General features: G+C 43.3%; 2 protein-coding genes across 2 annotated transcripts; both read right to left on the reverse strand.

Moving 5' to 3' along the window:
* Nucleotides 1-290: 290 nt before the first annotated feature.
* LOC137070412 (PH and SEC7 domain-containing protein 1) lies at nucleotides 291-13579 on the reverse strand. Its single transcript, XM_067437525.1, has 11 exons — nucleotides 12493-13579; nucleotides 12327-12407; nucleotides 9830-10001; nucleotides 9659-9748; nucleotides 9527-9570; nucleotides 8937-9109; nucleotides 6839-6909; nucleotides 5088-5233; nucleotides 4864-5008; nucleotides 4044-4190; nucleotides 291-650 (listed from the first exon to the last, which is right to left on the reverse strand). The coding sequence occupies exons 1-11, from the start codon at nucleotides 13431-13433 to the stop codon at nucleotides 354-356; spliced, it is 2307 nt and encodes a 768-aa protein (XP_067293626.1). The 5' UTR covers nucleotides 13434-13579; the 3' UTR covers nucleotides 291-353.
* Nucleotides 13506-20789, reverse strand: LOC137070413 (submandibular gland secretory Glx-rich protein CB-like). Its single transcript, XM_067437526.1, has 4 exons — nucleotides 20673-20789; nucleotides 19617-20177; nucleotides 14403-14475; nucleotides 13506-14055 (listed from the first exon to the last, which is right to left on the reverse strand). Exons 2-4 carry the CDS (start codon nucleotides 20025-20027, stop codon nucleotides 13631-13633), a joined length of 909 nt encoding a protein of 302 aa, XP_067293627.1. The 5' UTR covers nucleotides 20028-20177; nucleotides 20673-20789; the 3' UTR covers nucleotides 13506-13630.
* Between the last annotated feature and the right edge of the window lie 583 nt (nucleotides 20790-21372).

Raw genomic sequence — 21372 nt, forward strand, 5'->3', positions numbered from 1 at the left:
TAAAAATTCTTACATTAAGAAACATTTACTAGACAAGTAAAAATTATTGTCTTGTTTTGGGAAAAATAACTCAAAATGAAGAGAGTTTGTTCTTAAAATAAGATAAATAATCTGCCAATGGGGTGAGAAAAATAATCTTAATTCAAACAGAAAACAAGATTATTTTTCTCACCCCATTGGCAGATTATTGATCTTATTTTAAGCAAAAACTCTCTTCATTGTGAGTTATTTTCTCCCAAAACAAGACAAAAACGTTTGCTTGTCTAGTAAATACTTAGAATATTTAGATGTTTGGACTATAAACAAGACAAAAATACTAATTAAGAAGAGCATTTTTTGCAGTGTAAAAGTGTTCAGATGTCTTTGTTCCGGCGTGGAATGATGATCTTGCGATAGGTTCGTCTCTCGGAGATGTTTCGTCGGACTTTGACGACCTGATGAGTAGGCATGTCGAGCTCCAGAGACGGGCTGGAGTGCGATCGCTTCATCCCAGCTTCGGCTTCGGCTTTGGCTTCAGCTTCGGCTTCATCCATCGCTCCGCTCCACAGACCCTCGTCGAACTCCTTCAGCCGCTCCTCCGCCGATGCATCGGCCATCTGTAGAGTCTGCCAGGCCTCCAGGACTCTCAGATAAACCTCGTAACGACACTTCTGTGGAAACCAGCAGAGAACAACAAGAAACAGCCTCATTTACTCTTTCACAGTGGGATTAAACTGGAGAACATCATCTGAGGTCTTCTGAATAAAACGAGACGGAGGCTCTTAGAGTTTAGAGTTTCTGCCCGAGCCCAAGCCTTCAAGAACGGAAGAGGATTAGGGCCAAGCTAAAAAAACAAAAAGCATCTTGAGATTAAAGTTCTTATAATGTGAGATAAAACTCGTTAAATTTTGAGAAAAAAAAGTAGAGCTAAAATTTCGAGAATAAACTCATTAAATATCGAGAATAAAGGGGCGGTGAAATGCTGTTTCATGCACACTGACCTTTACACTGTTAAAGGGATCCCCAGGTGTTGAGACTTGTACGGCTTAATATAAGATAAATGATGTCTCTTACTGAATTATGTAGTAGAAAACCCATGAAAGATCTACGTTATTTTAAAAATCTATTTTATATTTGGACCATGGGCGGCGCCATTTTGTTTGCGTTCTAGGTTGATGACGTAGAATGGTTGAACTCCTCAATCAGCTGGCGTTACCCGTAGCTATTTGTAACGCAACTCGAAAATTGTTTCAGAGTTAAACAAAACCAATGAATTCCTTTGTAATTGTACTTAAAACACACTCAAACATACATGTGCACACAAACTCACCTACACAAGTCACAAACAGATCGGCGGGCGCGCACACACACCTGACAGACTGCTCTGTCTCAATCGAGATGTTGGGCTGCTCAGTCTCCACGACAGGGGCTGAATCTGAAATCGACCCTATGCCCTGAAATAGGGCATTATTTGAAGGGACGGCCATTTGTAGTGTTGTCCGACACCATAGTGGACATGTTCGAGTGCAGTCATTCAGTCTCACGTTCACCGCAATAACGAGTGTACAGCCGATTTACACACAGCTGTCCGACTTTACGCACTCAAACATACATGTGCACACAAGCTCTCTCTCTCACACAGACTCACACACACCCCAACAGATCGGCGCGAACACACACAAACACACACACACACACACACACACCCCAACAGATCGGCGCGAACACACACACACCCCAACAGATCGGCGCGAACACACACACACACGCACGCACTGCGTGCGCGCATACATAACCCTCAATCTATTCCCTGTGTTGATATCCTAGATAGACTGTTGATAGTAGATTAACTGTAATGCCTAATGTGACCAGCAGAGGGAAATATCTAGGTAGAACGATGGGATAAAGTAACGTGAGGAAGAGAGGCAGGATGTTTTGGTGATGATGCATGCGATTGAGACAGAGCAGTCTGTCAGGTGTGTGTGCGCGCCCGCCGATCTGTTTGTGACTTGTGTAGGTGAGTTTGTGTGCACATGTATGTTTGAGTGTGTTTTAAGTACAATTACAAAGCAATTCATTGGTTTTGTTTAACTCTGAAACAATTTTCGAGTTGCATTGTGGTAAAAATAGCTACGGGTAACGCCAGCTGATTGAGGAGTTCAACCATTCTACGTCATCAACCTAGAACGCAAACAAAATGGTGCCGCCCATGGTCCAAATATAAAATCGATTTTTTAAATAACGTAGATCTTTCATGGGTTTTCTACTACATAATTCAGTAAGAGACATCATTTATGTTATATTAAGCCATACAAGTCTCAACACCATGGGATCCCTTTAAAGACTCGGATTCCCATCCTAAACATAGACAAAGTTTCAAAAACTAATGTTGGACGTTTGATGGAGTATTTCTGTGTCAAAAATACTCCTTCCGGTTTCTCACAAGTTTCAGAGAGTTTTTTTCGAGTATGGGTCGGCTTGACGTTAATAGAGCGGAAGGTCCTTGTATGGGCCGTACGGGCTCTTCTCCCGGTAGGGTGCGCGCGCGTGACTAGAGCGAGAGAGGAAACGCACGCCCATACACACTCTCAGCTGCAGATCCAGTCGTCCGTGAACACTTCTGTCGTTATAGTCCGCGCCACGCTCCACTTTATTCCTCTGGGTGACGTCGAGCGACTTCAGCGCTTCAGCACAGCATTCTGGGAAGGCAGCGCTGCATTTGAACCGATTTAAACGCAGAAATGACGGGAAGCGGCACAACATCGCTTCAGTCGCGTCTCAAAGTGGATCTCCACGGTCACTGCTGTCAGGACTTCACCAAATCAACAGTTACCAAAGAAGTGTGTTTCTGACGGAGCGGTCCCAGCGATAAAGGTTCGGTGCTGCTTTGGAAGCAGCCGGTGAGTTAAACTGCTTCAGATGTCTGTGCTGTCGGCTATCGTCGCGTGAGTAAACGTCAGTAAACGACACGATCGCGTATAACGTTAGTTAATTTATCAATGGAGCATGCGATCTATGATGTGTGTTTAAATACATTTGTTTAGCTGACCACTATAGGTGTCAGTTTGATTATTGTAACCCAAACATAAACCTAGCGTTCTCACAAAGCGTGCTTCGTCATTCAAATGCGCTAACGGACTCCATTGCTGTTCTCTGTATAACGTTACACTAGTCTGACGTGCAAAACCGTTCTGCTTGCTCCTGCTAAGGTTTAGTCGCATACAATAGCCCATAAACCGAATCATGTCCTCATAAACTGCGAGTAAACACACACAAATGTTGACAGGCCACTAAATACAGTCCATACCACAGAGACGGACGTCCTGCTGCTGCTGCTGCTCCTGTTTAATTTATTTCAGCCTCCAGATCTGATTCTGGATCATGTATTAGCTGAATCCGATCAATAGCCATGGTTTATTAGGGTAGCATTTTCATCTCCACGCTTGAGGACGTCACCGCTTTGTTCGCGCTCGTCATTCTTTAGCTCCGCCCACACGATACGCCTCCAGGCGCTCGTTTTTTCCGGAAAGACTCGGTACAGCCTATATTTCTTTTATAAATATAATAAAACTAAAGACTTTTCGGAGATATGAAGGATGCAATACTACTCTATAGGTACTCAAGATTGACATGAGATTGACTGAACCTGAGTGTTTCACCCCCCCTTTAAATATCGAGCATAAAGTCGCTTTGCTTCAAGAAAAATCTCTAAAAGAGAAAAAAGTCTAAATAAAATCTTGAGAATAAACGTATTAAATATCGAGAATAAAGTCTTGTCTTGGTCTCTGCACACACTGGTCTTGGTCTTGTCTTGGTGTCAGCACACGCTGGTCTTGTCTTGCCTTGTCTTGGTCTCAACCCCACAAAGTCTTGGTCTTGGTCTCAGCACACGCTGGTCTTGGTCTGGACTTGGTCTCAGTTTAGGTGGTCTTGACCACAACACTACATGAGCGTGACGAGCGTCTATGATTCTCACCCCATTGGCAATACATTGTGTTTTTTATCTCATCAACTGCAGTATTTTTGAGGCTGATGTGGAGTGTGTGTGAGGCTGAAAGACGCACCTCGTACTGCATGTACTCCTCTCTCTGCCGGAGCTCCTCCTGCTCCCTGGCTTTGGTCTTTCGGCTATCCGCCGCCTCCTCCTGGAGCGCAGTCAGGTCCTGCTGGAAGCTCTGTAGCATGGCCGCATGCGACTGCAGCTGTTTGTCCTGATGAAACATACAGTGACATGAAAAAACAAAGCAGTGGTGACACTGATCCATGCATTAAACACAGACAGGGGGGAAAAAATGGACAAAGCGACCCCATTGACTTCAACGGCGGAAAGTGAAGTCAGTTAGAAGCACTCACTTCCTGATGGCTGAGCGAACTGCAGCCTCAGACTGAGCTTGAGGAGGTAGATGTGACGTACACTGCAAAAAATGCTCTTCTTACTCAGTATTTTTGTCTTGTTTCGAGTCTAAACATCTAAAAATTCTTAAAACAAGAAGTATTTACTAGACAAGCAAAAGTAATTGTCTTGTTTTGGGGAAAAATAACTCAAAATGAAGAGAGTTTTTGCTTAAAATAAGATAAATAATCTGCCAATGGGGTGAGAAAAATAATCTTAATTCAAACAGAAAACAAGATTATTTTTCTCACCCCATTGGCAGATTACTTATCTTATTTTAAGCAAAAACTCTCTTCATTTTGAGGGATTTTTCCCAAAACAAGACAAGTACTTTTGCTTGTCTAGTAAATACTTCTTGATTTAAGAATTTTTTGATGTTTGGACTGGAAACAAGACAAAAATACTGAGTAAGAAAAGCATTTTTTGCAGTGTACTGTGGGTCAGTAATGTCTGACGGCTTCATTAGAGAAGTAGGTTGACGAGAGGGTTACCAGCATGAGATTGGATTGGGTTGCGGGCAGGATGGGCCGACAGAACTTCCTCTGAGAGCCGACGGCTGCAGGAAAAGGTGGCGAGGAGTGTAATGCAGACACCAGGTTTATCCGGCCGATCCAGGAGTTCATCTGCTCCGTGGAACTGAAGGACACATTAGGGATCACTCAGGTGTTCAGAGATGATTCTGGTTGAAGAGAAGATAATCTGCACACTAACTCACGCAGCCTCGAAGAGGAAGACCCTCCAGTCGGCCGTCTGCAAGCGAAACACGTGTGGACGTTTGGTGTAATTCAGAGCTCGCTCGGCCAAAGCGTGATGAACGCTGACCACTTCCTCTGAGCTCTGGCAGTCCTTCCCGTAATCATCCTGGACAGACACAGACACTGCTCAACAATGCCCACTGTTATTTGTATAGACCAGAGATGGACAGTAACTAAGCTCATTTACTTGAGTACTGTACTTAAGGAACACTCAACATTTTTTTGAAAATATGCTTATTTTCGAAGTCCCTTAGAGTTAAACTACCATTTTTGAATCCATTCAGCTGATCTCTGTATCTGGTGGCAGCACTTTTAGCATGGCTTAGCATACATCATTGAATCGGATTAGACCATTAGCATCCCGCTCAAAAATGACCAAAGACTTTCACTATATTTTCCTATTTAAAACTTGACTCTTCTGTAGTTACATCGTATACTAAGACCGACAGAAAAGTTGCGACGTTTTTATTTTTATTTTTTTAGACCGATATAACTAGGAACTATTTTCTGTGTAATATCACTGCGCCGCTGCACCCATGATACGGCCACAAAGTTTCCTGATTATTACGCAGGAATGAGAGAATAGTTCCTATCTATAATCGGTCTAAAAATCTAAACTTTTCTTTTTCTGTTGGTCTTAGTATACGATGTAACTACAGAAGAGTCAAGTTTTAAATAGGAAAATATAGTGAAAGTCTTTGGTCATTTCTGAGTGTGATGCTGATGGTCTAACCTGATTCAATGATGTATGCTAAGCTATGCTAAAAGTGCTACCGCCAGATACAGAGATCGGCTGAATGGATTCAAAAACGGTAAAACTCAACTGTTTAACTCTAAGGGACTTGGAAAATAAGCCTATTTTCACAAAAAGTGGAGTGTTCCTTTAAGCACACTTTTTGAGTCTCTGTGCTTTACTTGAGTATTATTTTTTCTGTAAACTTCTGACTTTAACTTCACTCCATCTGAAAGACAAATATCGTCCTCTTTACTCCACTACATTTCTATCAAGGTCCTCGAAGTGGAAAGTCGTTTCTGTCGCAGCTTTGAAAGTCAGTGGATGATTTTTTTCTTCTTTAAAAGGTGTTTGGGTTTTTGCAGAAAGCCTTTCAGGAATCACTCTTGTAGAGTCTCGTGAAGTTCAATGATTTCACAGCATTTATTAAACTCTGATTTATAGTTTAGAGCAAAATGGAAGAAGACGGATGTCCAAATGCTCATTTAGTGGAGTATTCACATAAACAAAGTTGATTCTGTCTTCAGTGAAGGTGAACAGTGTGAGAATATCAGATGTGTATCAGTGTATTGGATCCGTGCATTCGGCCTTAAAGTGACAGCAGCTTTGTAACTTTTCTACAAGTATTTAAATGAGTTTAAGTTAGTCGTCTGCTAGTGTGTCAGATGGAGCATCACTGACTGGCTTAAATCATGATGCGGCGATATTAAAAAAGACATTTACTTTTGATACTTAAGTACTTTTGAAAACAATGTACTTTTGTTCAAGTAATAGTCTGTTTTTACAACTTTCACTTGTAATGGAGTTATAATTGACAATTAGTACTTTTACTTTTACTCAAGTAATGAATTTGTTTACTTTGTCCACCTTTGGTATTGATGCTTCGGCAATGTAATATAAAAAGCAGACACCCCACTAAAGCACCATGAAGATGTGAAAACATATTACTAATATCAAAATCAGTATCTGGAGACAAACCTTCTGCAGGTAAAGCACCATTCCCTTCAGCATGGCATAGAACGTCTTCCAGCTTCGTTTCCCCCACGGAGCTGCAAACCAATGCATTATCAGCATTAACATGTTGCCTTTCCAGTGCTCTAGGGTGGGTCAGCTCACTGACCAGGCATCACTAGTTCATGTGAGGTAAGGGTGGAGGAGGAGAGAATGGAGCAGTGAGGATGGAGGAGGTGAGGATGGAGGAGTGAGGATGGAAGAGGCAAGGATGGAGGAGTGAGGATAGAGGAGTGAGGATGGAGGAGTGATGATGGAGGAGGAGAGAATGGAGGAGCAAGGACTGATGAGGTGAGGATGGAGGAGTGAGGATGGAGGAAGGAGAATGGAGGAGTGAGGATGGAGTAGGGAGAATGGATGAGCGAGGATGGAGGAGGGAGAATGGATGAGTGAGGACTGATGAGGCAAGGATGGAGGAGTGAGGATGGAGGAGTGAGGATTGAGGAAGTAAGGGTTAGGGTTAGCGAGGATGGAGGAGTGAGGATGGAGGAGTGAGAACAAATGAGTGAGGATGGAGGAGTGAGGATTGAGGAAGTTAGGGTTAGGGAGGATGGAGGAGTGAGGATGGAGGAGTGAGAACAAATGAGTGAGGATGGAGGAGTGAGGATGGATGAGTGAGGATGAAGGAGTGAGGACAGAGGAGTGATGAGTGAGGAGTGAGGATGAAGGAGTGAGGACAGAGGAGTGATGAGTGAGGATGAAGGAGTGAGGACAGAGGAGTGAGGATGAAGGAGTGAGGACAGAGGAGTGATGAGTGAGGATGAAGGAGTGAGGACAGAGGAGTGATGAGTGAGGATGGAGGAGTGAGGACGGAGGAGTGAGGATGAAGGAGTGAGGACAGAGGAGTGATGAGTGAGGATGAAGGAGTGAGGATGGAGGAGTGAGGAGTGAGGAGTGAGGATGAAGGAGTGAGGACAGAGGAGTGATGAGTGAGGAGTGAGGATGAAGGAGTGAGGACAGAGGAGTGATGAGTGAGGATGAAGGAGTGAGGATGGAGGAGTGAGGACGGAGGAGTGAGGATGAAGTAGTGAGGATGGAGGAGTGAGGATGAAGGAGTGAGGATGAAGGAGGCGATGATGAAGAAGGCGAGGATGGAGAAGCGAGGATCGAGGAGGTGAGGATCAAGGAGGCAAGGATGGAGGAGTGAGGACGGAGGACGGCGGAGTGTGGAGTGTGGATGGAGGAGGCGAGGATGGAGAAGGAGAGGATGGAGAAGGCGAGGATGGAGAAGGCGAGGATGGAGGAGGCGAGGATGGAGGAGGTGAGGATGGAGGAGTGAGGACGGAGGAGTGAGGATGGAGGAGGCGAGGATGGAGGAGGCGAGGATGGAGAAGGCGAGGATGGAGAAGCGAGGATGGAGGAGGCGAGGATGGAGGATGCGAGGATGGAGGAGGCGAGGATGGAGGAGTGAGGAGTGAGGATGGAGGAGGCGAGGATGGAGAAGCGAGGATGGAGGAGGCGAGGATGGACTGAAATCTGTGACATTGGCGATCTGAATCATGAATCAATTCACTGATTCATAACCGTTTGAATCTTTATTTGAGGATTTAACACAAACGCGGAAGAGAAGACAATGCTGAATAAAGTCGTAGTTTTTGTTATTTTTGGACCCAAATGTATTTTGGATGCTTCAAGAGACTCTAATTAACCCACTGATGTCTCATATGGACTACTGTGATGATGTTTTTATGCCCTTTCTGGACATGGACAGGACAGTATAGTGTACAGTACAGTATACATACTCAAAATGAAGAGAGTTTTTGCTTAAAATAAGATAAATAATCTGCCAATGGGGTGAGAAAAATAATCTTGTTTTCTGTTTGAATTAAGATTATTTTTTTCACCCCATTGGCAGATTATTTTCCTAATTTTAAGCAAAAACTCTCTTAATTTTGAGTTATTTTTCCCAAAACAAGACAATTACTTTTGCTTGTCTAGTAATTACTTCTTGTTTTAAGAATGTTTAGATGTTTAGACTCGAAACAAGACAAAAATACTGAGTAAGAAGAGCATTTTTTGCAGTGTGTATAACATGAGACTTGTCTTTATCCACACTGTAACTCACTGCGTTTGCCATCAATGTCTGCATGTGCCTTGCGTTTTAAAAAGCCTTTCTGGAACACCGTGGCCTTCCTGTCGTGAGGGAGATCCTGGAACGGGTTACTCTTTGACCGAAGGTTTCCATCCTGGTCTAGATCCTGCTCGAGCATCATGGATTTAGCCAGAACTTCATCCTCTCTAGGAACAGAGAGACCATTAGATAAAACAGCAGATCCACCTGGATCAGATCAGCCCTGCGCTGCAAAAAAGGCATTTCTTACTTAGTATTTGTCTTGTTTTGGGAAAAAATAACTCAAAATGAAGAGAGTTTTTGCTTAAAATAAGACAAATAATCTGCCAATGGGGTGAGAAAAATAATCTTGTTTTCTGTTTGAATTAAGATTATTTTTCTCACCCCATTGGCAGATTATTTATCTTATTTTAAGCAAAAACTCTCTTCATTTTGAGTTATTTTTCCCCAAAACAAGACAATTACTTTTGCTTGTCTAGTAAATACTTCTTGTTTTAAGAATTTTTAAATGTTAGGACTAGAAACAAGACAAAAATACTGAGTAAGAAAAGTATTTTTTGCAGTGTGTAGGCTGGTTTACTCACACGGCCCACTGAAGCGGATCCGTCTTGATGGCACTGTAGAGACTCTAAAGGAGACAAAAGAAAGAGAGTTACTACTGCACTGCAAAAAATGCATTTCTTACTATTTTTGTCTTTAAGATTCGCAAAGGACACCTTCAGACAGTCCTTGTTGAAATTCTCGCCTCCATTCATGCCGTCCATATTGGACACAAATTCAGCCAGGGACATGGGCTTCCCGACATTCTGGTGACACAAGTAAAGGATTACCCCCAGAAAGATCAAGTGAGAGGGCAAATGCACTCTTTCTATGATTGTGACGCTCACCTGTCCGTGCAGGTCTGAGTTGAGCAGCATTACGGCACAGGTGAGCGTGAGCACCGATCCAGCGGAGGAAAAGGAGTCGGGATTGCAGTTCTGGAAACGAGAGGAGAAGCGCTGCAGGACTCTCTCGCGCTCCTGAGTCTCTCCAGTCAAAACAACCACCTTTAGGAATGACCTAAGAATCAGGAAGGGTTAGGCTCTTTAGAAGGAGATGCATCTGTGTGCTCAGATTAGAGTCCTGCAACGGGTCGGGTACCCGCATAAAGTGGCTAAAACGGGTGGATTGTGACATTTATAAAAATGCGGGCGGATTATTAACTACGGAAGAGAATTAGGGCCAAGCAATTATAAAAAAAAATTAAACCATCTTGAGATTACAGTCCAGTGGACCAATGCAAGGTTATCGCTGGCCCCACCATCCCTCGATTCGTTGGTTTGCTGTCCTTCTTCCTGCAACGGATACCCGCTAGCCTAGAAATCTAGACGCACCCTAGTGGCAGCAAATTTAATCTGCCTGCAAGTATCGTCTAGCAAGTCTCAATACCCTTCTGAGCTGTATTCCCCTCACTCTTGCCGGACCAATCACATTGTGTATAGAGTCGGTGGGCGGGGCCATAATGACGACGGCCGAGTTGCGTTTGCGTGCTTCTAGTAAACACAGAATCTGGCGAACGGCGGTCTGTCGAATCAGCTTTGACCGCGACTCTGGAAGACTTGGAGTTTTGCCGACCGGATACGACGAATGTTTAATCTATCAACGAGCTCTGTTTCAGCTTCGTTGCTCTGGTTGGTGTAGCGCTATCCTATTACGTGCAGAGGGAGTTTGAAAGACAGCCGTTTATCCCGCCCCTCGGATTGAGCCGTCAGTGGTGAGTTTCCAGACCAAACATCTTGATGTGGGTCAGGCTTGTCAGGCTAGGGCGGATAATTAACTCCAAAAATGGACCCGTGCAGGACTCTAGCTCAGATACAATGGTGGTCAAAATTGTTGGCACCCCTGGTAAATATGATCAAAGATGGCTGTAAAAAATAAATCTGCATTGTTTATCCTTTTGATCTTTTATTTAAAAAATTCACACAAAAAAAACAACCTTTCATTGACGCAAAAGAATTGAAAATGGGGGGTAAATCTCATTAAGAAATAAATGCTTTTCTCCAAAAACACATTGGCCACAATTATTGGCACCCTTTTATTAAATACTTTTTGCAACCTCCTTTTCCAGAGATAACAGCTCTGAATCTTGTCCTAAAATGCCAGATGAGTTTGGAGAGCACCTGACCAGAGATCAGAGAACATTCCTCCAGACTGAATCTCTCCAGATTTCCAGATCCATGTTGGTGTTCAGTCACACATTTGTGTGCTGATTTTGATGTTTGATGTTTTGGATTGTTGTCCTGATGGAAGATCCAACCTTGACCCATTATAAGATTTCTAGCAGAGGCCGTCAGGTTTTGATTTTTTTATCTGTTGGTATTTGCTATAATCCATGATACCATGTATCTGAACAAGATGTCCAGGACCTCCAGCAAAAAAACAGGCCCATAACATTAAAGATCCAGCTTTATTTTTAGCCGGGGGCATTGGGCACCAAACCCATCAGATGGCCAAAAAGCTCTTTTTATAGTTTCATCTGACCACAGAACCAGGTCCCTTTTGAATTTCCAGTCATATCTGAACTGAATATGCTGGAGTTTGTTTCTGGATGAGCGAGGAGGATTTTTTTTAAACCCTCCCAAACAACATGTGGTGATGTAGGGGTTGTTTGATTTAATTGCCTTTCTGACCCCAAGACTCAACTAATCTCTGTGATTCTCCATCTGTGATCTTTAGAGAGTCTTTGTCGACTTGAACTCTCCTCCTTGCCATGCAATAGGACAATATAGACACACATCCTCTTTTAGGCAGATTCATAACATCTATTGTTGATTGGAGCTTCATCATTATTGCCCTGATGGTGGAAACGGGAATTTTCAATGCTTTAGCTATTTTCCTACAGCCACTTTCTATTTTGTGAAGTTCAACAATCTTTTGCTGCACATCAGAACTATATTCTTTGGTTTCACTCATTGTGATGGATGATTAAGGGAATTTGGCCTTTGTGCTTCCTGATATTTATACTCCTATGGGACTATACATCATAGCTGGACAATTTCATGTTCATTGCCACCCGGTGTGCTAAAAAATGTAAATATTAATGTAAATATACTTCAGAGATAATTTACTCATAAAAAATTCTAGGGGTGCCAATAATTGTGGCCAACGTGTTTTTGAAAAAAGCATTTATTTCATAAGTTGATATACCCCCCCCCCCCCCCCCCCCCCATTTTCAATTCTTTTACTTCAATGAAAGGTCAGGTTTTTGTGATTTTTAAAAAAAATAAAAGATAAAAAGGATGAACAATGCAGATTTATTTTGTTACAGCCATCTTTGATCATATTTACCAGGGGTGCCAAGAATTTTGACCACCACTGTTTTTGGAACTGAAAGGAGAATCCTACCGGAGTGCTTGCTCCAGACTTTGGTCGGTGAAGTCAAAGAACTTCAGGTACTCTTCCCCAACAGCACGACTGAACTCATTGCTATTGAAAGAAAAGGCAAATGAGAAGATTTGGTTGAAACACAAATAGCCTCATTTCACTTCATCAATGCCAAGTAGAGACTTACTCTTTGTCCAGATGTCTGACCACATCTGTGCGCTGAAAACCGTCCAATCGGTAGAGCCTCTCAGCCAAGCATTGAGCCTCGGCCCGGTTCACCACCTCAGTACCGCAGAGACCCGCCATGTTTGGGTCTGAACCGGGCTGATCCTTCTTCACCACCTCAGTACTGCAGAGACCCGCCATGTTTGGGTCTGAACCGGGCTGATCCTTCTTCACCACCTCAGTACCGCAGAGACCCACCGTGTTTGGGTCTGAACCGGGCTGATCCTTCTTCACCACCTCAGTACCGCAGAGACCCACCGTGTTTGGGTCTGAACCGGGCTGATCCTTCTTCACCACCTCAGTACCGCAGAGACCCACCGTGTTTGGGTCTGAACCGGGCTGATCCTTCTTCACCACCTCAGTACCGCAGAGACCCGCCAGGTTTGGGTCTGAACTGGGCTGGTCCTTCTTCACCACCTCAGTACCGCAGAGACCCGCCAGGTTTGTGGCTGAACCTTGCTGATTCTTCTTCTCCACCTCAGTACCGCAGAGACCCGCCAGGTTTGTGGCTGAACCCTGCTGATTCTTCTTCTCCACCTCGGTACCGCAGAGACCCGCCAGGTTTGGGTCTGAACCGGGCTGATCCTCCTTCACCACCTCAGTACTGCAGAGACCCGCCAGATTTGGGTCTGAACCGGGCTGATGCTCCTTCACCACCTCAATACTGCAGAAACCCGCCAGATTTGGGTCTGAACCGGGCTGATCCTCCTTCACCACCTCAGTACCGCAGAGACCCGCCAAGTTTGGGTCTGAACCAGGCTGATCCTTCTTCACCACCTCAGTACCGCAGAGACCCACCGAGTTTGGGTCTGAACCGGGCTGATCCTCCTTCACCACCTCAGTACCGCAGAGACCCGCCGAGTTTGGGTCTGAACCAGGCTGATCCTTCTTCACTGATGTCATATCCTCATCCGCCGCATGCTTCAGGTCACCGGATGATTTTGGAGGCTCGCAGGGCTTCTGCTCATCTGAACACTGGATCCGCTCCGGTGATTCGATCTTGTCTCTCAGCTCAGACTCTTGAGCTTCTTCTGAGAGCTCATTCTCAGATCCAACCGTTGGTTCTGAATGTACCAGCTGTTCTGTATATTTAGCCCGGTCTAAGTTCGGTCATTATCCTGGTTGATCTCTGCCGCTGTAACGGATGTGCTTTTCTGGTCCAGCTCTTGTGTCAGTATTGCTTCCTCGAGGTCCACTGAGCCGTTCGTAAGGTCCTGTGACGGATCCGACTGGACCTCTGGAGACTCATTTTCCACAACGGTAGGTTCTTGAGTCTGATCTTGAATAGCGGTTCTTGCATCTGCTGATTCAACGTGAGCTTCGGTCTCAGTCCATTCGGGGGTTTGCTTTTCACTGCCTGAATCTGTGCTTTCCTCATGGCTGAATGTCATTTTGGGAAGAACTTCCTCCTCTTCTTCTTGAGACTCTGAGCTCTCTGGTTGCATCTGGGAGTCGCTTGTGTCCATAAGGATCTGAGCTCCATCAGAAAGTCCAAAATGCTCTTCAGTCCCATCTGCTCTGGAATCTGATGGAAAACAGCACAGATAAATACTTCCATGAAAGATTTTTAGATGAACACTTCAATGTTCTCAGATTATTGTGGCCCTCCAGAACAACAAGACCAAACCTCTAGGAATGCAAATGGGAAACTGATGTGCATGTGACAACATTTAAAAGGTTGTGCAACATGAAGAGGAAGCCAAATCGGCTGAGTTAGCAAACAGTTCACAGCTGACGAACACGTGGCCTTTTCACAACTGACTCAGGATTACAACCACACCCCACTGTAAAGCATGATTTAAAGCATTTATATTATCTAAATCACATCCCCTTACAAAAACACGATCAAATAATTAAGCATCAAGACGTTACCTTTGATATCTGCAAAAGTTGTGGAGGACTCGTCATGTGTAGGAGGCGTTTGTGTTTTCTGTGCATCGCATGTCTGTTGGAGGAAAAACATCACAACAGATTCATTTTACATTCAGCGTCTTTTGATCAAATCTAAACTGATTTAGATTCTAAATTTAGATTCTTATTCAAACAAACTCCACTTTATGTTTTCCAGATGTAAATGGCAAACTTAAAGGGTTACATCAGTGATTTAGCATTAAGCTTTTTATTTAAACTGGGTCATTAATGTAGTAGAAATGTAAAATTATTTTTGAATTTGGTGCTTTTTAGACTGAGAAAATGTATTTTTGTCTCATGTGGATGAAAGTCAAAAATTCCCAGAATGCACTTGCTTCGCTGCCCTACAAGGCCACTCCCAAAGCCACTACTACTGGATCCCTTTCCCACCGCATTCATTTTCATAAAATAATTTCAGTTAGAGAACAGACACTACAATTATAAACTGAACGTGTGTATTCAATATTATGCGAGTGAGCCGAGCGAGAGTCACGGCACAAACGCAGCAGGAGTCCGATTACATTCATCAGGAGAGCTGAGGTAACCGTGGGTGCGGCAGACATTCATAACGCGTGTTCAGTCTGGAGTGTTTTCAGTTCACGCCTTTAAAAGGTTAACTTTCATTTGAGAAGTTGAAACCCTCACTTTGCTCCGCACCGCTCTGTTTACATGAATGCCCACAGCTGCCCAAGCTGAGCACTGAATGTGTGATCCCACCCCCCATAGACTGGTTGAAAATATGCAGAAATAGCTCCTCTACTGGCTGTAGTGTTTAGTACAAATAGCTCCTCTACTGGCTGTAGTGTTTAGTACAAATAGCTCCTCTACTGGCTGTAGTGTTTAGTACAAATAGCTCCTCTACTGGCTGTAGTCTTTAGTACAAATAACTCCTCTACCGGCTGTAGTCTTTAGTCTAAATAGCTCCTCTACTGGCTGTAGTCTTTAGTCTAAATAGCTCCTCTACTGGCTGTAGTCTTTAGTCTAAATAGCTCCTCTACTGGCTGTAGTCTTTAGTCTAAATAGCTCCTCTACTGGCTGTAGTCTTTAGTCTAAATAGCTCCTCTACTGGCTGTAGTCTTTAGCCTAAATAGCTCCTCTACTGGCTGTAGTCTTTAGTCTAAATAGCTCCTCTACTGGCTGTAGTCTATAGTCTAAATAGCTCCTCTACTGGCTGTAGTCTTTAGCCTAAATGGCTCCTCTACTGGCTGTAGTGTTTAGTACAAATAGCTCCTCTACTGGCTGTAGTCTTTAGTACAAATAACTCCTCTACTGGCTGTAGTCTTTAGTCTAAATAGCTCCTCTACTGGCTGTAGTCTTTAGTCTAAATAGCTCCTCTACTGGCTGTAGTCTTTAGTCTAAATAGCTCCTCTACTGGCTGTAGTCTTTAGTCTAAATAGCTCCTCTACTGGCTGTAGTCTTTAGTCTAAATAGCTCCTCTACTGACTGTAGTCTTTAGCCTAAATAGCTCCTCTACTGGCTGTAGTCTTTAGTCTAAATAGCTCCTCTACTGGCTGTAGTCTTTAGCCTAAATAGCTCCTCTACTGGCTGTAGTCTTTAGTCTAAATAGCTCCTCTACTGGCTGTAGTATTTAGTCTAAATAGCTCCTCTACTGACTGTAGTCTTTAGTCTAAATAGCTCCTCTACTGGCTGTAGTCTTTAGCCCAAGTAGCTCCTCTACTGGCTGTAGTCTTTAGTACAAATAACTCCTCTACCGGCTGTAGTCTTTAGTCTAAATAGCTCCTCTACCGGCTGTAGTCTTTAGTCTAAATAGCTCCTCTACTGGCTGTAGTCTATAGTCTAAATAGCTCCTCTACTGGCTGTAGTCTTTAGCCTAAATAGCTCCTCTACTGGCTGCAGTCTTTAGTCTAAATAGCTCCTCGACTGGCTGCAGTCTTTAGTCTAAATAGCTCCTCTACTGACTGTAGTCTTTAGTCTAAATAGCTCCTCTACTGGCTGTAGTCTTTAGTCTAAATAGCTCATCTACTGGCTGTAGTCTTTAGTCTAAATAGCTCTTCTACTGTCTGTAGTCTTTAGCCTTAATAGCTCCTCTACTGACTGTAGTCTTTAGTCTAAATAGCTCCTCTACTGGCTGTAGTCTTTAGTCTAAATAGCTCCTCTACTGGCTGTAGTCTTTAGTCTAAATAGCTCTTCTACTGTCTGTAGTCTTTAGCCTTAATAGCTCCTCTACTGGCTGTAGTCTTTAGTCTAAATAGCTCCTCGACTGGCTGCAGTCTTTAGTCTAAATAGCTCCTCTACTGGCTGTAGTCTTTAGTCTAAATAGCTCCTCTACTGGCTGTAGTCTTTAGTCTAAATAGCTCCTCTACTGGCTGTAGTCTTTAGTGTAAATAGCTCCTCTACTGACTGTAGTCTTTAGTCTAAATAGCTCCTCTACTGACTGTAGTCTTTAGTCTAAATAGCTCCTCTACTGGCTGTAGTCTTTAGTCTAAATAGCTCCTCTACTGACTGTAGTCTTGAGCCTAAATAGCTCCTCTACTGACTGTAGTCTTTAGTCTAAATAGCTCCTCTACTGACTGTAGTCTTTAGCCTAAATAGCTCCTCTACTGGCTGTAGTCTTTAGTCTAAATAGCTCCTCTACTGACTGTAGTCTTTAGCCTAAATAGCTCCTCTACTGACTGTAGTCTTTAGCCCAAATAGCTCCTCTACTGGCTGTAGTCTTTAGTCTAAATAGCTCCTCTACTGACTGTAGTCTTTAGCCTAAATAGCTCCTCTACTGACTGTAGTCTTTAGCCCAAATAGCTCCTCTACTGACTGTAGTCTTTAGTCTAAATAGCTCCTCTACTGGCTGTAGTCTTTAGTCTAAATAGCTCCTCTACTGGCTGTAGTCTTTAGTCTAAATAGCTCCTCTACTGGCTGTAGTCTTTAGTCTAAATAGCTCCTCTACTGGTTGTAGTCTTTAGTCTAAATAGCTCCTCTACTGACTGTAGTCTTTAGCCTAAATAGCTCCTCTACTGGCTGTAGTCTTTAGTCTAAATAGCTCCTCTACTGGCTGTAGTCTTTAGTCTAAATAGCTCCTCTACTGGCTGTAGTCTTTAGTCTAAATAGCTCCTCTACTGGTTGTAGTCTTTAGTCTAAATAGCTCCTCTACTGGCTGTAGTCTTTAGTCTAAATAGCTCCTCTACTGGCTGCAGTCTTTAGTCTAAATAGCTCCTCTACTGACTGTAGTCTTTAGTCTAAATAGCTCCTCTACTGGCTGTAGTCTTTAGTCTAAATAGCTCCTCTACTGGCTGTAGTCTTTAGTCTAAATAGCTCCTCTACTGGCTGTAGTCTTTAGTCTAAATAGCTCCTCTACTGGCTGTAGTCTTTAGTCTAAATAGCTCCTCTACTGGCTGTAGTCTTTAGTCTAAATAGCTCCTCTACTGGCTGTAGTCTTTAGTCTAAATAGCTCCTCTACTGACTGTAGTCTTTAGTCTAAATAGCTCCTCTACTGGCTGTAGTCTTTAGTCTAAATAGCTCCTCTACTGGCTGTAGTCTTTAGTCTAAATAGCTCCTCTACTGGCTGTAGTCTTTAGTCTAAATAGCTCCTCTACTGACTGTAGTCTTTAGTCTAAATAGCTCCTCTACTGGCTGTAGTCTTTAGTCTAAATAGCTCCTCTACTGACTGTAGTCTTTAGTCTAAATAGCTCCTCTACTGGTTGTAGTCTTTAGTCTAAATAGCTCCTCTACTGACTGTAGTCTTTAGCCTAAATAGCTCCTCTACTGACTGTAGTCTTTAGTCTAAATAGCTCCTCTACTGACTGTAGTCTTTAGTCTAAATAGCTCCTCTACTGACTGTAGTCTTTAGCCTAAATAGCTCCTCTACTGGCTGTAGTCTTTAGTCTAAATAGCTCCTCTACTGACTGTAGTCTTTAGTCTAAATAGCTCCTCTACTGACTGTAGTCTTTAGTCTAAATAGCTCCTCTACTGGCTGTAGTCTTTAGTCTAAATAGCTCCTCTACTGACTGTAGTCTTGAGCCTAAATAGCTCCTCTACTGACTGTAGTCTTTAGTCTAAATAGCTCCTCTACTGACTGTAGTCTTTAGCCTAAATAGCTCCTCTACTGGCTGTAGTCTTTAGTCTAAATAGCTCCTCTACTGACTGTAGTCTTTAGCCTCAATAGCTCCTCTACTGACTGTAGTCTTTAGCCCAAATAGCTCCTCTACTGGCTGTAGTCTTTAGTCTAAATAGCTCCTCTACTGACTGTAGTCTTTAGCCTAAATAGCTCCTCTACTGACTGTAGTCTTTAGCCCAAATAGCTCCTCTACTGACTGTAGTCTTTAGTCTAAATAGCTCCTCTACTGGCTGTAGTCTTTAGTCTAAATAGCTCCTCTACTGGCTGTAGTCTTTAGTCTAAATAGCTCCTCTACTGGCTGTAGTCTTTAGTCTAAATAGCTCCTCTACTGACTGTAGTCTTTAGTCTAAATAGCTCCTCTACTGACTGTAGTCTTTAGCCTAAATAGCTCCTCTACTGGCTGTAGTCTTTAGTCTAAATAGCTCCTCTACTGGCTGTAGTCTTTAGTCTAAATAGCTCCTCTACTGGCTGTAGTCTTTAGTCTAAATAGCTCCTCTACTGACTGTAGTCTTTAGCCTAAATAGCTCCTCTACTGGCTGTAGTCTTTAGTCTAAATAGCTCCTCTACTGACTGTAGTCTTTAGCCTAAATAGCTCCTCTACTGGCTGTAGTCTTTAGTCTAAATAGCTCCTCTACTGACTGTAGTCTTTAGTCTAAATAGCTCCTCTACTGGCTGTAGTCTTTAGTCTAAATAGCTCCTCTACTGGCTGTAGTCTTTAGTCTAAATAGCTCCTCTACTGACTGTAGTCTTTAGCCTAAATAGCTCCTCTACTGGCTGTAGTCTTTAGCCTAAATAGCTCCTCTACTGGCTGTAGTCTTTAGTCTAAATAGCTCCTCTACTGGCTGTAGTCTTTAGCCTAAATAGCTCCTCTACTGGCTGTAGTCTTTAGCCCAAAGCACGATAATTCGAATTTACTCCTGGGCTTCTACTGATACAAAGCCATTTGCTAAATCACTGAAGTAACCCTTTAATTAAAAAGCTGTTCCTGTAATAATGAATTATAAAGTGCATACACACAGGATAAAGAAAGTAGGTCCCCGTTTACTGATACAAGAATAGGTCCACCAGAAAAACCACAAGGCCCTTCCGCTGTGAGGCAGACATACCTGGGATGACGTAGATCTGATGGCTTCAGGTGGCAAATCAACATCCTGATCTGGGATATAACTGACATCTACGGATGGTAGATTCAACGTCCAGTCAAACGCCGGACCGTCAATGGAGTCACGGTCCGATCTGGGAGACGGCGGGTCCGCGGGGGTCTCGAGGGTGTCCCACTGTACAGTGGCATAAGAGAGAGGAACGCACGGCCCAGAAACCGGAAACACGGTCAGAGAAAGCCCATGGTCGGACACATCCAGACCCTTCACAGCAATGCTTTCGCTCTCAATTCTTCTTTTGCTCTCAAGGCTTATCTCGCTCTCAAGGGTTCTCTCGCTCTCCTGCTTTATCCGCTCGATGTACTGCTTGGCCTCCAGGTAAGCCTCGGATTCGTGATAGTCTACAATATCCTCCATAGTCTTCTCATTTAGATCACCATCATGAGGAGTCTAGGAAGGGCTCTTCAGTCTGTGCCCTCTGTGATGAGTAGGGCGTCCATTTTGAGATACAGAAACACTGTTTCCTTCCACGCAGAGCAAAGTTTTCAACCAGCAATCCCCAAGAGACTGAAAGAGATTTCAGAAAACAGATGACATCTGTATCATGACCATTCCATACAACATGTGATCAAACATGTCCATGCCGCTTTGACACCACCAAACCACAGCCATGTGCATGAGCCTGCTGAATCATTAATTTCTGCCATTTTCATAATGAAGGTCTGTGGACCAGCTGCTTGAGTTCAGCATTTACACAAAAGCGAGTATAAACCGACATAAAACGGCACTGAGCATCTGTGGTGTACATGGGGGACAGGTTTATTTCCTAAGTATAAATTTCTCTTACTTGTCCAAATGACAGGACCAGAGAGTGTTTGCAGTGTTGAAAACCACCCACAGTAATGAGCAATGAATGCATTTTTGCATGTCATTCGTGAAGTCCCCCAAAAGCCACATGTCTGGTTTGCATGTTTACATTGTCCTAACCGGCAGCACACGATGAGTGATTTATAATATCTAATGTGAAGATGGTTTAAAACAAATGTAGAGAATGAAGCTCACCTCAGTCGTGTCCTTCAGTAAAGCCTTCTGAACTATTCTAAAGACTCTCAGAGCGGATGTGTGTCTCTGCAATGAGTTCTGCTCAAGCAGCACTGAGACACATTTACACTTCCTGACCACAAACAACCTCCACTGAGAGAGAGAGAGAGAGAGAGAGAGAGAGAGAGAGAGAGAGAGAGAGAGAGAGAGAGAGAGAGAGAGAGAGAGAGAGAGAGAGAGAGAGAGAGAGAGAGAGAGAGAGAGAGAGAGAGAGAGAGAGAGAGAGAGAGAGAGAGAGAGAGAGAGTTAAGGGTGAGATTGACACATGGTTTACTGTTCCTCGTTTAACAGTTTTCTTGCAGTTCACAGTCACTATAATCATCATCTTTAAATGAGATAAAGACTCAAAACCTGACAGATGAACTGACCCTTTAAAGATCAGCATCACTTCCTGTGCTCCTCACATCACCTCACACTTCCTGTGCTGTACAGATCAAGAACAAATATCAAAATGCCAGAATATCATGTTTCTTCCAGTCATTATAAACAGTTTAATCTAATCATCTGTGAAGGTCACACTGTTTAAACTATAAACACTTTAAAACTATTCCTGACATTCATACTTAAGTTAAAATTAAAAGCACAGTTAGTTAAAGAGCACAATATTAATGTGTTTTTAGGCACTGGCATTTAAATGGACAGTCTTAGACATCACAGAATC

The sequence above is a fragment of the Pseudorasbora parva genome, chromosome 3 (genome assembly GCF_024679245.1).
Source record: "Pseudorasbora parva isolate DD20220531a chromosome 3, ASM2467924v1, whole genome shotgun sequence".
Lineage (NCBI taxonomy): Eukaryota > Metazoa > Chordata > Actinopteri > Cypriniformes > Gobionidae > Pseudorasbora > Pseudorasbora parva.

What these genes read in the sequence shown, in the direction of transcription:
- LOC137070412 (XM_067437525.1), bottom strand. Translation starts at nt 13,433, where the DNA reads ATGACATCAGTGAAGAAGGATCAGCCTGGTTCAGACCCAAACTCGGCG. An exon ending in GTCAGACATCTGGACAAAGA is followed by an intron (nt 12,408 to 12,492) that starts GTAAGTCTCTAC and finishes TTCTTTCAATAG; the next exon opens with CAATGAGTTCAGTCGTGCTG. An exon ending in AGGAGTACATGCAGTACGAG is followed by an intron (nt 651 to 4,043) that starts GTGCGTCTTTCA and finishes TGGTTTCCACAG; the next exon opens with AAGTGTCGTTACGAGGTTTA.
- LOC137070413 (XM_067437526.1), bottom strand. Translation starts at nt 20,027, where the DNA reads ATGGAGGATATTGTAGACTATCACGAATCCGAGGCTTACCTGGAGGCC. An exon ending in TCAGATCTACGTCATCCCAG is followed by an intron (nt 14,476 to 19,616) that starts GTATGTCTGCCT and finishes TTCCTCCAACAG; the next exon opens with ACATGCGATGCACAGAAAAC. An exon ending in AACTTTTGCAGATATCAAAG is followed by an intron (nt 14,056 to 14,402) that starts GTAACGTCTTGA and finishes GTTTTCCATCAG; the next exon opens with ATTCCAGAGCAGATGGGACT.